This window comes from Panthera tigris, chromosome X (assembly GCF_018350195.1).
Source record: "Panthera tigris isolate Pti1 chromosome X, P.tigris_Pti1_mat1.1, whole genome shotgun sequence".
Classification (NCBI taxonomy): domain Eukaryota; kingdom Metazoa; phylum Chordata; class Mammalia; order Carnivora; family Felidae; genus Panthera; species Panthera tigris.
This window is the reverse complement of record NC_056677.1, coordinates 87,129,403-87,143,922: the sequence shown is the minus strand read 5'-3', so window position 1 is coordinate 87,143,922 and position 14,520 is coordinate 87,129,403. Positions and strand designations below refer to the sequence as shown.

Genomic DNA, 14,520 nt, shown 5'->3' with positions numbered 1-14,520 from the left:
GGACCATATCATGACCTGAGCCGAAGTCGGACACCCAACCAACTGAGCCACCCAGGCGCCCCTAGCGTCCAACTCTTGATTAGAGCTCAGGTCATGATCCCAGGGTCATCAGATCGAGCCCCGTGTCAGGCTCTGCACTGAACTCATGGAGCCTGCTTAAGATTCTCCCTCCCTCTCCTGCTGTCCCTCTCCCTTGCTTGCTCTCTCTCTCTCTCTAAAAGAAAAAAATAAAAATAAAAAAAGAAGCTCGGTCCATATAAATGCTCTAAAAATATTTATATTAATTAATTTTCATCCCTCTTAAATCTGAAGAGCATCAAATGCTGAGATGCCAAAAGATGTCTTTGAATTCCAAATGAAGTGTCTTCTTCCTCTTTCATCTTCTCAAATAGAATCTGATTTACTGATTAAGGTGGTTTCTTTTACCTCCTCTTTATTAAATTCTTTGGGAAATCTTGGTGACATTGGTTGATCAGTGAAGTCATCTATTGTATTCTGGAGTATAATGTTCCACTTCAGATACTTGAGAAGCAAACATTCTTGATCTGCCAGAGATGTGGCAACAATGCAGACTCACTTTAAGGGTCTCTTAAGCTCACCAGAGACAGGTACTCACGTGCTTCTTCCCACTGCAGCTAACTGAAAGGTATTTTAATGTCTTTCCATTGTTTAATGAGCTGCCTCCTCATCTCTGCTCCCCTTTACAGACAAAATAGGTTTATTGTCACATCATTGTTCCTTGATTCTAAAGAATCTCTTATAGGTTAGATTAGGGTACGAAGGTTAAAAATGATGAAGTCTTCAGCTCCTATTAGGAAGTAGTGCGTGATGGTTAACATTCTCAGAGCTCCACTTCTAAAATTCCTTTTCTATATGTAAATCCAGATTTGAAACACACTCGGTGCATCTGCAGAATTAGATTTCTCCCTAATCCTGCTTATGTACATTTTGTGCCCAAGTGAATTTCTTCAAGCTGGAGAGCCTCCTCAGATGAATTATATGTAGCATGATTTAAATCACTCCCAAATAGGATTTATATTGTTTGTGAGATATACAGATTTTTCTCCAAAGCAATTTTCTTTTTAGTGACTAAAAACTGTAAATATGCTGGAGTCTTGCTGTAATGGTGTTTTTGTGCCCATGCTCTATGGCCACCTCATAGATAAAATGGCCTGATAGTATTTCACCAATGAGATCTCCCCAGATGGGGTTCAGATAGACCTGCCTTATTTTGAGCCCTTCAGTATTTGAAGGAACAACAAATAGCGTTATGCTGTTGTGCCAGTTATTAGCTCAGCATTGTACTTTTTCTTTGAGGTCTTCACAGCATTTGACAAACAGGCACACTGTAATAGAAAAAGCACTTGTAGATGGGAGTCTGAAGATAAGAACCCTGGTATCGTTTTTCATTAGCTTTGGCCTTTGGGAAGCTACTGAACCTTACCTTCTTGAGTTTTTCATTCTCTCCATCCTAGGATATTGTGGGACTCAAATAAGGTGATATGTATAGGCATTTTGAAAACTGAAGTACTGTATAATTGGAATGTGTTCTTTTAGATGCAAGTCAAAACCACATATTTGTGACTCTACATACAAAACACCTACTGTGGGCCATGGCACTGTCAATCGGTGTAGGAGGTATAAACATCAGTGCTACACTGCCTTGAACAGGTTCACAGTGTGGAGTGGGGGCAGCAAAGAAAGAGAAACCTAATCTTTAGTTGATTTCCTGGAAGAGGTAGAATTGAAATGAGACTTGAAGAGTGAGTGATATTTCAATAGGATGACTGTCTGAGGACCACTTAGGATGTAATGTAATAATTCTACTACCTTGTTTCCGCCATGTCGCCTCGAAGATTTCAGGATACCTTCACCATTTTTTTGTTTTTATACCTTTCCTTGAAATGTATATTTTATTAATTTTGTATGAAGTGTAGTGCTATACACAAGCAGAGAGTACCACTTGAATGTATCAGTAGCAAGACCAGGATGAACATTCCCATGGCAGAGATGAGAGCTTTGCGCATCATCTAGAAATACTCTTCTTCCCATCAGACCGTAGTTAGTACTAAGAATTCAGGTATATTTATTCTGAGTGTTCCTTCAGTTTTAATAAACTGGGAATCTTCTTAAAATTAGTTAAGACAGGGGCACCTGGGTGGCTCACTCAGTTAAGCGTCTGACTCTTGGTTTCAGCTCAAGTCATGATCTCATGGTCGTGAGATCGAGCCCCATGGGATTCTGCTTGGGATTCATTCTCTCTCTCTCTCTCAAAAAAGTAGCTAAGACAAATAGGACAGTGTTCTCTCTCTCTCTCTCTTTTTCTTCTTTCCTTACCCCCTTCCTATCTCTCTCTTCCCCTATCTGAATGAGAAATAAACCTTAATTATATTACCCTCCTGAAATTTCAAGATTGCTTTTAAACAGCAGACTAACCTAATACAGAGATATGTTCTACAGTAACCAGAACCTATTGCTTCTCGGACTTTGGCTAAGATAAGTGCAGTAACGAGAACCTAAAATATGGCTTTAGCTTAACAGGCATGCAACGATGAGGGAAACCATATTGAAGGCTAAAAAGATGGCCAACCATATTAAGTAGTGAGAACAGATTTGTTAAAACTGTTGCCTCATATAAATAGTTGTATTATGTGCCTATTGAGCAGGCACTTCCAGGAAAAGAGGTTGAGAATCTAATCCTTATTTGTGTTAGTCTTCATCACTGAAATTTTTATTTAGTTAATTGTACATTCACATGCACTAGTAAGAAATAATAGAGAGGTCCTGAAGAAATAATAGAGAGGTCCTATTCTTTTTTTTAAGTTTATTTATTTATTTTGAGAGAGAGAGACTGAGCAAGCTAGTACGGGAGGGGCAGAGGGAGAGAGAGAATCCCAAGCAGGCTTACAATGCGGGACTCAATCCCACGAAACATGAGATCATATCCTGAGCCAAAATCAAGAGTCAGATGCTTCACCGACTGAGCCACCCAGGCACCCCATGGTCCAATTTATTCTTTATCTAGTTTTCCCCATTGGTAACATCTTATAAAACTGTAGAACAGTATCACAAGCAGGATATTGGCATTGGTATAATCTGTCTTGTTCAGATTTTCCTGGTTTTACTTGTATTGTGTTTGTGTGTGTTCAGCTGTATACAGTTTTCTCACATGTGTAGGTTTGTATATCCATTACCATAGTCAAAATTCAGAACAGTTACATTACCATAAGAATTACTCATATTCCCCTTTTATTGCCAGAATCACCTCCATCCCACTCCTCTAACCCAGATCCTAATTCCTGGAAACCACTAATTTATTCTCCATTTCTAAAATTTTATCATTTCAAGATATTGTATAAATGGAATCATACAGCATATAACCATGTGGCTTTCTTTTTTGCTCAACGTAATTCCTCTGACATTGATCTAAATTACGTATATCGGTGGTTTTATCCTTTTTGTTGCTGACTAATATGCCAGTTTTCCTAGTATGTATGCATCACAGTTTATGTACACATTTACCGGTTGTAGGACATCTGGGATGTTTCCAGTTTTTGGCTACTCATGAATAAAGCTTCTGTGAATATTTATGTGCAGATTTCTTGTATGAACAGCAGTTTTCATTTCTCTAGGATACATGTCCAAGAGTGCAATTGCTGGTCATATGGTAGTTGCATGTTTAGTTTTATGAGAAGCTGCTACACTTTTTTTTTCCAAAGTAGGTGTACCATTTTCCATGTCTACCAGTGATGTATGATAGATCTAATTTGTCTGTGTCCTCAATGGCATTTGGCATTTTCACTGTTTTTTCCCTTTTGACCATTCTGATAGATGTGTAGCAATATCATTGCAGTTTTAATTTCATTTCTCTGGTGGCTAATGATGTTGAACATCTTTTTATATGCTTATTATATTGCTGTCAGTATATCATCTTTGGTGGAATGTCTCTTTTGTCCATTTACTAATTGGTTTATCTGTTTTAATGTTCTGAGAGTTTATTATATATTCTAGGGTATATACTAGTCCTTTGTTGGCTTATGTGGTTTGAAGGTGTTTTATCCTAGTCTTCGTTTGTCTATTCCTTTTAATAGCGCTGTTCACAGGACAAAAATTTTTAATTTTGAGGAAGTGTAGTTTCTCCATTTTTTTATGGATTATGCTTTTGGTGTCAAATCTAAGAACTTTTTGCTGAGTACTGTATCCCCAAAATCCCCCCCCCCTTTTTTTCCTACAAGTTTTATTGTTTTACATTTTCCCTTTAAGGCCATGATCCACTTTGAGTTAATATTTCTATAAGATGTGAGGTTTAGATCAAGGTTGGTTTTTTTTTTTTTTCCTTTTTATGCCTACAGATATCCTGGTTGCTCTGGCACCATTTGTTGAGAAGACTATCCTTCCTCAATTTAAATGCTTTTACACCTTTGGCAAATATCACTTTGGCATATTTGTGTGGTTCTTTTTCTGGGCTCTCTACCCCATGGACCTATATGTGTTTTCCTCCACTAATATCACACTGTCTTTATTACTGTTGCTGTATAGTAAGCCTTAATATCTGGTAGAGTGAGTCCTCCCATGTTATTTTTTTCCTGTCAAGATTGTTTTGGCTATTTTATTTCCTTTTCCCTCTCACAAAAATTTGCTGAGATTTGATAGGAATTACATGAAACCTATAGATCGGTTTAGGGAAGAATTGACATCTCTACTTTGTTGAATCTTCCCATCCATGAAAACATGGCATGACCCAACATTTATTTAGATTTCCTTTTATTTCTTTCATATGATTTTGTAATTTTCAGCACCCACATTATGTACATTTTGGTTTTGTTAGATTTATACTTAACTGTTTCATTTTATTTATAGTGATTACAAATGGTATTATGTTTTAAATTTTGGTTTCCACATGTTCATTGCTAGTACATAAAAATGCAATTCATTTTTATGTGTTGATCTTGTATGTAGGCTTGCTGAACTCACTTCTTGGATCTAGGAATTTTTGTTTGTTTTGGTTTTGATTCCTTGGGATTTTCTACGGAGTAGTTATATCATCTGCAAATAGGGATAGTTTTACTTCCTCCTTTCCAATCCGTATGCCATTTATTTCTTTTCCTCACATTGCACTGGCTAGAACTTCCTGAACTATGTTAAATAAAAGTGATGAGAGCAGACATCTTTGTCTTGTTCCTGAGTTTGCACAGAAAGCCTTCAGTCTTTTGATTTAAGTATGATGTTAGCTGTAGGGTTTTTTTTTGTAGATGCTCTTTATCAAGTTTAGGTAATTCTGCTCTGTTCCTGACTTGCTGAGAATTTTTATCATGAATGCGTAGTGGATTTTGTCAAATGTTTTTTCTGCATCAATTGGTATAATCATACGTTTTTTCTTCTTTAGTTAGTTGTTATGGTGGATTACATTGATACCTTTTTTAATGTTGAGTCAGCCTTAAATTTGTGGAATAACTCCTACTTGGTCATGGTTTATAGTTTCTTTTATACAGTGTTGAATTCAGTTTGCTAGAATTTTCTAGACGTTTTTAAGTGAGAGATTTTTAAATGTTCATGACAGATATTGGTCTATAATTTCTCTTTTTTTATACTATCATTTCTTGGTTTGTTATTAGGTTAATAGTGGCCTCTTTTTTAGAAGAATTTGTGAAGAATTGGCATTGATTCTCTTTAAGTATTTGGTAGAATTCTCCAGTGAAACTGTATATGGGCCTGGGTATTTCGTTTTGGGGAGCTTTTTAATTACAGACTCAATTTCTGTAATGCTTATAGGAATATGCTTCAGAGTATCTTGGTAGCATTTTCATAATTTGTGGTTTTCTAGGAATTGGTACAATTCTGCTAAGTTTTGAGTTTTAAGAATAGTTATTCTTAGGATTTCCTCTTGATACTTTTAATGGCTGCAGGACCTGTAGTGATCTGCCCTGTTTCATTCCTTATATTGGTGATTTGTGTTTTCTCTCTATTTTTACTTTTTTCTGTCTTAGTAGAGGTTAATCAATTTTATTGATTTTTTTTACCCTCAGAGAATCAGCTTTTTGTTTCATTGATTCTTCTATATAGTGTTCCTGTTTTAAATTTCATTGATAACCAGTCTTTATTATGTCCTTCCTTCTGCTTGCTTTGGGTTCATTTTGCTCTTCCTCTATTTTCTTAAGGTAGGAACTTAGGTTATGGATTTGAGACCTCTCCTTGTTTCTAATAGTATTCTCTTTTAAGGCTTTCTGATAATCAGCAGTTTTTAAACATCAGTTGTCATCTCTAACCATCAGTTTTACTAATGGTTCTTTTACTTTCCATTATAAAGCTCCATGTTAACAAACACCTGCACATACATACCCAAAGGCAACTCAAATTAAACTTACGTAAAACTAAACTATCTTCACTCTCTCCTGGGCCTCTCAGATCAGTAACTCCTCCTACTTTTCTTTTTCTCAGCTAATGATTGCTATTATTTACTCAGGGACCTTAAGGTAGACTATTTCTATTTCTCCAGTAAGTAATGATGATTATACTTCTTAATAGCTCTTGAATCTTTTCAGTAGATTCCTATCACTGCCTTATTTCAGGTCTTCTTCATCTCCCACCTTGAAAGTAGAGTATAAGGTTTTTTAATAAGGTTTATGAAAAATACCAGCTCCCCTGTCCACACCCCATTTGCCACTCGCTAGAAGAAATCACTTTCAGTTATTTTAGCTGCTTCTTAAAAAATATTTTTCTTTTTTCTTTATTTGTTTAATTTATTCTGAAAGAGAGAGTACGAGTTGAGGAGGGGCAGAGAGAGAGAATTCCAAGCAGGCTCCGCACAGACAGTGCAGAGCCCGACATGAGGCTTGAACCCACCAACTGTGAGATAATGGCCTGAACCAAAATCAAGAGTCAGACTCTTAACTGACTGTACCACCCAGGCGCCCCTAAAGCATATTTCTAGATCTCTAAATACCATGTATACTGTTTCTTTTTAGGTTTTCCATTTTAGGCCTTCTGTACTGACTTCCCAAAATGGGAGGCAAGGATTTAACTATTTTATACCACCCTCATTTTGTGTGTGTATATGTGTGTATATGCATGTAGTACCTAAGTATGTGTATATAATATACCACCATACTGCCCCCCCAGTATATGTACATATTACATATAGAGAAGTATATAAATATATGCATTTAAGTACACTTTTCTGTCATCTTACCAATATAGGTATATCATAAATTATACATAGAACAGTATTTATTATTTTAATTCTGATTGCATAAATGTCACTCACAGCCCGGCCATGTAACATGCTATATATTATGTCATTTCTCTTTTTTTCTTAAATGTTTATTTATTTATTTTGAGAGAGAGTGTGCACGAGCAGGGGAGGGGCAGAGAGAGGAAGAGAGAGAATCCCAAGTAGGCTCTGCGCTGTCAGCAGCAGAGCCTGACGTGGGGCTCCATCTCACAAACTGTGAGATCATGACCTGAGCCAAAATTAAGAGTCAGATGCTTAACTGACTGAGCCACCCAGCTGCCCGCTTTTTTTTTCTTTTTAAAGTTTTATTTATTTTAGAGAGAGAGAGGCAGAGAGCGAGAGGGAGAAAGAATCCCATCCCAAGCAGGCTCCGTGCTGTCAGCATGGAGCCTGTATATGTTATTGATTGTACAAGTTTTTGTTTTCCTTTGAATTTTATTTCATCATTTGCTTAATTTTGTATATATTTACCAGTAGTCCGTTCTCTAACTCCCTTCTTTTTCTTTAAATCATCAATTTCTCCTTGGATTTCTTTCTCCCAGAGCCCTCTTATCTCTAATCTACTATCTGGCATTGTTGCTCTCTTGGTTTGCTGCTCAACTAGATTCTTCCTTCTCTTGCATCTTGTATTCCTTCTATTTTTTTCTTTGTTGACTTTCCTGTTTCGTGGCTCTTATACTTCTTGTTTTCTGGTTTATTCCCTTGTGTTAATATAACGTGTATTACATCAGCTTCCTGAGAGTGTAAGGGAGGTACATTTTTTGAGATATTACATGTCTGAAAAGGTTTTTTTTTATTCAAGTATAATTAATATACAGTGCTGTATTAGTTCCAGGTGAATAATATAATGATTCCACAGTTCTGTACATTTCAAAGTGCTCATCAAGATAAGTGTACTCTTAATCCCTTTTATCTATTTCACCCATCCTCCCCACCCACCTCCCTTCTGTCAACCACCTGTTTGTTCTCTGTAGTTGAGTCTGGTTTTTTTTTGTTGTTGTTTATCTGTTTGTTTTGTTTCTTAAATTCCACACATGAGTGGAATCATATGGTATTTATCTTCTCTGAAATCATATAGTGTTTCTCTTCTCTGACTGACTTCTTTCACTTAGCATTATACCCTCTAAGACCACCCATGTTGTATATGGCAAGATTTCATTCTTTTTCTTATGGCTGAGTAATATTCCATAGTATATATACATCACATTTTCTTTATCCATTCGTCAATCGATGGACACTTAAAGACTGCTTCCACATCTTGGTTATTGGAAATAATGCTGCAATAAACATAGGGGTGCATATATCTTTTCAAATTACTGTTTCCATTTTCTTTGGGAAAAGGTCTTTATTCTACCCTCACACTTAATTGATAGTATTGGCTATCAAAATCTAGCTTCCAAATAATTTTCTCTTAAACTTTTGAAAATGTTGTTCACTGTCTTCTAGCTTTGAGGGTCCATTCTGACTCCCAAAACTTTATGTGACTCCTTCATTTTTATGGTTTTTTTTCCCCTATGGAAGTTTTCAGGATCTTACCCAAAATAGTGAAATTTCAGATCATGTACCTCCATGTAGGTTTAATTCATCCACTGACATGGTATTCAGTGAGCTCTTCTATCAGAAGAAACTATCAGTTTGGAAGAATTTTCTTGAATTAGGTTTCTGCTGTATTTTTTTGCTAAATTTCTCAGATAAGTACTCAGCTTTTTATTCTAGTCTTTCTATTGATCTTATTTCCTGTCATAGTTTTTATTTTGCAAGAGCTTGTGTTGTTTTATGACTTGTGTGTGTGTGTGTATGTGTGTGTATGTGTTAAATAACATCCAGTTCTTATTTCATGGATTCAGTATCATCTCTCTGAGGATATTATCGATTTTTTAAAAGCTTTTATTCTTCCTGGGTTGTTTCTTTCAGTTTTTTTTCTTTCTTATATTAGAGGCATTCCTCAAATATCTGATGATTCTTGGTTGTCCATTTGTATTCAAGAATGAGACACTAAATTGTAGATGGGCCTTGCTGATTTACTATAGGATAATTTGGCAAGAGCTTTTCGTTGGAGAATCTCCAACCATTACCTTTAGGATTTTTCTCTTCAGTTTTTCATATTCTCCAAAGAAGCATCTTCCAACACTTGTCTAGAAATTAATAAACCTAATGGTAAGCCAGTGTTCTTGGAACGGTTAGAGAAGGGACCAGGGCTCAGTGTTCACCTTGCAGTGAACTTCCATTTAATCCCAATTTTTGGTACAGATTCCTTGTCCTTAGCTCTACCTGGTGTCCCTGAGCCACAGCCCATCTGGTTTGTCCTCTCTAAAAAGTCCTTTGCTGGGCTTGGGTAGGGAAAATCACCCAGATGTAGGATGTGGAGGAAAAGAGGGGTCAGCTTGTTAATCATTCATATTTCTGCTTACAGTCCCCCTTTCAGCACCACTTTGAATTACCTAGTTCTGCTAATTCCAAATCATTTCTAGCATTCTACCACCATTACCCTCATTCTTTGCTAACATTTATAGGTGAAAATAATATTTCCCTTGTTTAATCTGCATTCCTCTGGTTACTAATGAGGTTGAGTATTTGAAAAATGTTTATAAACAATTTGTATTTCACTTTCTAAGTTGCTTATTTGTGTCTTTTGACCTTTTTTTCAGGATATTTTTTTCTCCAACTGCCCCATTTGTTTTTCTAAGAGGAAAATAAGAGGCATACCATAGCAGTATTTGTGAAAGTACATTGTTTCCTTTCACAGTGAATTTAATATTATCTATTAATATTTACATGTAATACTTAAAATAAAAATAACTATAGAAAAAGCTGTGTTAGGGCTTAATGATCAACTCACTTATTTTCATAATTCTCCGTGAAAGTCTTTTATTTATTTATTTATTTATTTATTTATTTGAGAAAGAGAAAGAAAGAGAGATCACAAGTAGGGGAGGGGGAAAGAGGGAGAGAGAGAGAATCTTTTTGTTTCTTTTTTCAAAAAGAGAGAGAGAGAATCTTAAGGAGGCTCTGCACTCAACACAGAGCATGACATAGGGCTTAATCCCATGATCCTGAGATCATGACCTGAAATTAAGAGTCAGACACTCAACCAACTGAGCCACCCAGGTGCCCCTACTATGAAAGTCTTTTAATCTTTAGCTAAAATATTTGTAAGTAGGCTAAAGTGAAGAAAACATCCGTCCCCTCAACAGAATTGGACTGGCTGGGAGCAATTTTACCAGAATCTTCTGAGGGGGGGAGTGGTTTTTAAGAAATACCTTAAACACACAAATTTACCATCTTAACCAATAGCTGTTTAAAGCTTAAGAGTTGTGCACACATCAAATAGTCCATTTGAAAATATTTTCATTGCCCTAAAAAATTTCCTCTGGCCTGTTGGTAGTTGATCCCTATTCCTACTCTGGACTCAAGGCAACCACTAATCTACTTTTTGTCTTGAGATTTGTATTTTCTGGAGAGTTTATATAAATTGAATCATATTATATGTGGCCTTTGTTGTCTGGCTTAATGTTTTCAAGGTTCATCTATGTGTAACATGTATCAGTAATTCATTCCATTTTATTGCTGTGTATCATTCCAGTGTGCAGACATCCACATTTTGCTTATGTATTCATCAGTTGATTGACATTTGTGTTTTATTTTCCAAATATAGTTTTGCTCTTATATTTAGGTCCATAATTCACCTTGAGTTGAATATCCAATTGTCTGCACCATTTGTTGCAAAAGCCTGTGTTTTCCCCCACTGAATTGCCTTGTCACCTTCATCAAAAATGAATTGACCATAAATATAAATTTTATTTCTGGACTTTCTTTCTGTTCCATTGATCTCTTTGGCTATCCCATGCCAGTATTACAATGTCTTGATTACTGATTAAATCTTACTGTAGTAAGATTTAAAATTATATAGTGTAATTCTTGCAGTTCATTATTCTTTTTCAAGATTGCTTTGCTGTTCTGGGTCCTTTCCATGTAAACTGTAAAGCTTTTCTATTTCTACAAAAACAGCTGGCTGGAATTCTCATAGGGATTCCGCTGAATCTGTAGATCAGTCTTTGGGGGTTGGCATCTTACCACTATTGAGTCTTCCAATCCATGAACATGGGATATCTCTTCATTTTCTTAGATCTTCTTTAGTTAGATCTTAGATCTACTGCCCTTGGCAGTATTTTCTAGTTTTCAGTGTACAGGTCTTATACTTCATTTGGTAGCCTTATTTCTACTGTGTTTTAATTCTTTTTGATGATGTTGTGAATGGAATCATTTTCTTAATTTCATTTTCACATTGTTCAGTACCACTAATTTTAATCTCAAAATGTGTATAATGTATTTCCCCCAAATTTTGGCTATTACTAGCATTGATCTTCTAGTATAATAAATAATTTCAGAGGTCTGCAGGAACCAATCACTGATGCATATCATGGAAACTGAACTCTGGGCAGTTGAGTGCCTAGGTGCAGTTTTTGCCTTCAAATAATGAAACTTCTAAAAAATTTAAAGTATGTTACTATAGAAATAGTCCTGAGAATTCAATTTGAAGACATGACAGAATGTTTATAGTAAAGCTCTCTTAATAATGCTGGCTTGTGTTCTTGACATTTCATTGATTTTTAAAATTTTTATAAATGTACTCCTTTGCACTTAATATGTATCAATCAGCAAATTAAGTAGATTTTCCTTATGTTGACAGTTCTGGCCTCAAGTTAATGGTTTGTTAGAGTGCTCATTTGTGTTTCTATCACATTGAAAAATGTTACTTAGGGGTAAAAATTTGCAAGCTGCAGTTATTTGAACAAAAAGGAGATATATTTTGCCAGGCTCAACATACACTGTTTTGGTAGGCTTTCATTAGGCAACCATCATTTAAATTACTTGTTCTTAAAGTGTGATCTTGCAAAATGCCTGTATGTCATAAGATGATGTATTGTTATACTTTAAAACTGAATAACATTGGGGCTTTTCTAATTGGCTAAAGAAAATTAAAGTATATTGTTTCAAATTTTTAGTTTTTCTCCTGAAGTTTTTCTTAAATCTTGGGCACCAGCTATTGCTTATTGGCTAATAAGCATTAATGAACACTAAAACAAATGGCCAACTGCACATTAATAGAAAAACCTAAGATTATCATGCTTACATCGACAACTTATTTTTACTACAGAATGTTAGTGTTTTATATGCTAAAGTTAATGATATTTTCTGTTGCTCTGCCCCTGAGCAAATTGAAGACCACCAAGTTAAATAAATCCTTAGAAAGGAACAGAAATGTGAATATTCCATGTACTAATTCACTTATAGACAGCAAAGACCTACCAAAATCTATACCCTCAATTTAATGACCACCCTGTAAAGCACTTTTAGGCTGTAATGAGTAACGCGCAGTTCTCAATTCTCTTCAACAAAACAAAAATGTCATGTAGACTGTTATTTACCTGAAAACTACAGAGAGCAAATCAAGAACAGTCTTGTCCACTGTTTCCATAGTTTCTAAATAGACGATTTCCCCCCTTTATTTTCTAATATTTAAAGCTATTAAAATCAATGTTTTATAAATCATATGTTGAAGGGAGAATGTAAGTTATTATGTTCCTGGGACATTTTGACCTTGGATTAACGATTCATGACTCTTCCTCCTGTAGGCATGCTGCAACGGAAGGTAGAAGAGGTAACACAGGTTTTTGAGGATCATCATCACATGGAGCTGGAACGCAGTGTCAAGATTGCTTTTGATTGAATGACCATATCTTCAGCATGTTCTTTGGGGATTATATATCACCTACAAATTGTGATGATGTGAAATAGAGTAGTATTTGCAATTATTACTTAATCTTTGGTTGCAATAAAGTGTGCACGTTGTTGGGTTTGTTTTTTTTTGTTTTGTTTTTTTTTTTTTTCATTTCAATATTAGGCTGTTGAGAATTATTCTGTAGTTTGGCTTTTCGTATTAGCAAACCAGAACTCTATTCGCCTTCTTTACCAGGCTGCAACCTATTAGATGTCAACGCTGTGTGTGTAATTTTATCTTATATTCTCCTAGATTCCATATTCTACCAGCAGCACAACATTGTCCTTCTTACTCTAACCGGATCATAGAGAAATGTTTGACGAGAAATAGATGCCCAACCAGTCTTTACTGGGTGTCTCTTAACTTTCAACATATAGTGCTAGCTAGATACTGTAGTCTTTTTCCTCAACGGAACATAATGTCTAGTTTGAGATAAAATTAGTGCCTGTCTGTATAAAAACAATATAGACAATACAAGGAAGTGTGTGAATTACAGAAAGTGTGCTATAGAGATTCAGAGAAGAAGAGAAGTTAGGGTGGATTTGGGCCTTGAATTAGGTTATTTTTAAAAGGGTAAGGTTTAGGCAACTCATTTATTTTTGATGTATAGATAACCTGTTATTTTATTTGGCTTTAGCATATGATTTATAGTTGTTGGTTTTTGTATATTTGTTTGTTTTTCAAGAAAAAGCCTTGTACTTAGCTTGGCAATAGTCTGATCTTTTGTGTTGCATGTTTTACCTAAGTCATAAATAAAGATGATATTCTAAAAAATAAAAGTGTAACATGAAAGTAAACTTACTTAAAAGTTTTTGAGTGACTAGAGCTTAGTTGTCTATAATTACTGAGATAAACTCCTGTTATACTGACTGTACATGACCATCCTGAGGGGTACACATTATAGGAAGAAAATATTTTTGAAATGAGTATTAGTGGTTCTTACCACCTTATAAGTAAACTAAATATCAGAGCTTAAATGGCCTTTTTTTCCTACCCAAACTTCTTACAGTAGCAGCTTATCAAGTAAGTTTTGTTACCACTCAAAATGTTAGACTATGAAAATAATCCAGAGACCAAATAATTTTGTGGATGATTTCTACAGGTAGAGAACATTTGGGTATAATTTTGAGTACTCTCTAATTTTCGAGTCCAGTATTATTTCTGTTATACCCTAGATAAAGACATTTTCCTTATTGTTTTTAGAGCTTCAACTCCTATAAAGTAATCTGTGTGTAAGTTAAGTTCTACATTCAGTAAAAGGTACATAGTATAGTAGAGGAAACACCGGATTTAGTCTTGTCCCTACTTAATTAACTGGAAAAATAATTTCATTTTGGGCATTATCTTTTATATATACCCTGAAAGAGTTTAACCATATTAATAAGGCCTTCCCAAGTGAAGGAAACTAGTTTTCACTTCTCTGTAATTTTGTGATGCTTTTATATCTTTTCACTAACAGTAAATGCTTACTGTAAAAGTTCCTCAGTGAAATAAAAGGGGAGACTAA

The 14,520-nt window shown here is 35.2% G+C and overlaps 1 protein-coding gene across 1 annotated transcript in view; it reads left to right on the top strand.

The window, feature by feature from the left end:
• The window catches only part of NUP62CL (nucleoporin 62 C-terminal like), a 92,388-nt gene extending 78,640 nt beyond the window's left edge, over nucleotides 1-13,748 (top strand). Inside the window, exon 10 of the mRNA XM_042975166.1 lies at nucleotides 12,868-13,748. Within this exon, the coding sequence (XP_042831100.1) occupies nucleotides 12,868-12,962 (95 nt within the window). The 3' untranslated portion in view covers nucleotides 12,963-13,748. The remainder of the gene's footprint in view (nucleotides 1-12,867) is intronic.
• The last annotated feature ends 772 nt before the right edge of the window (nucleotides 13,749-14,520 follow it).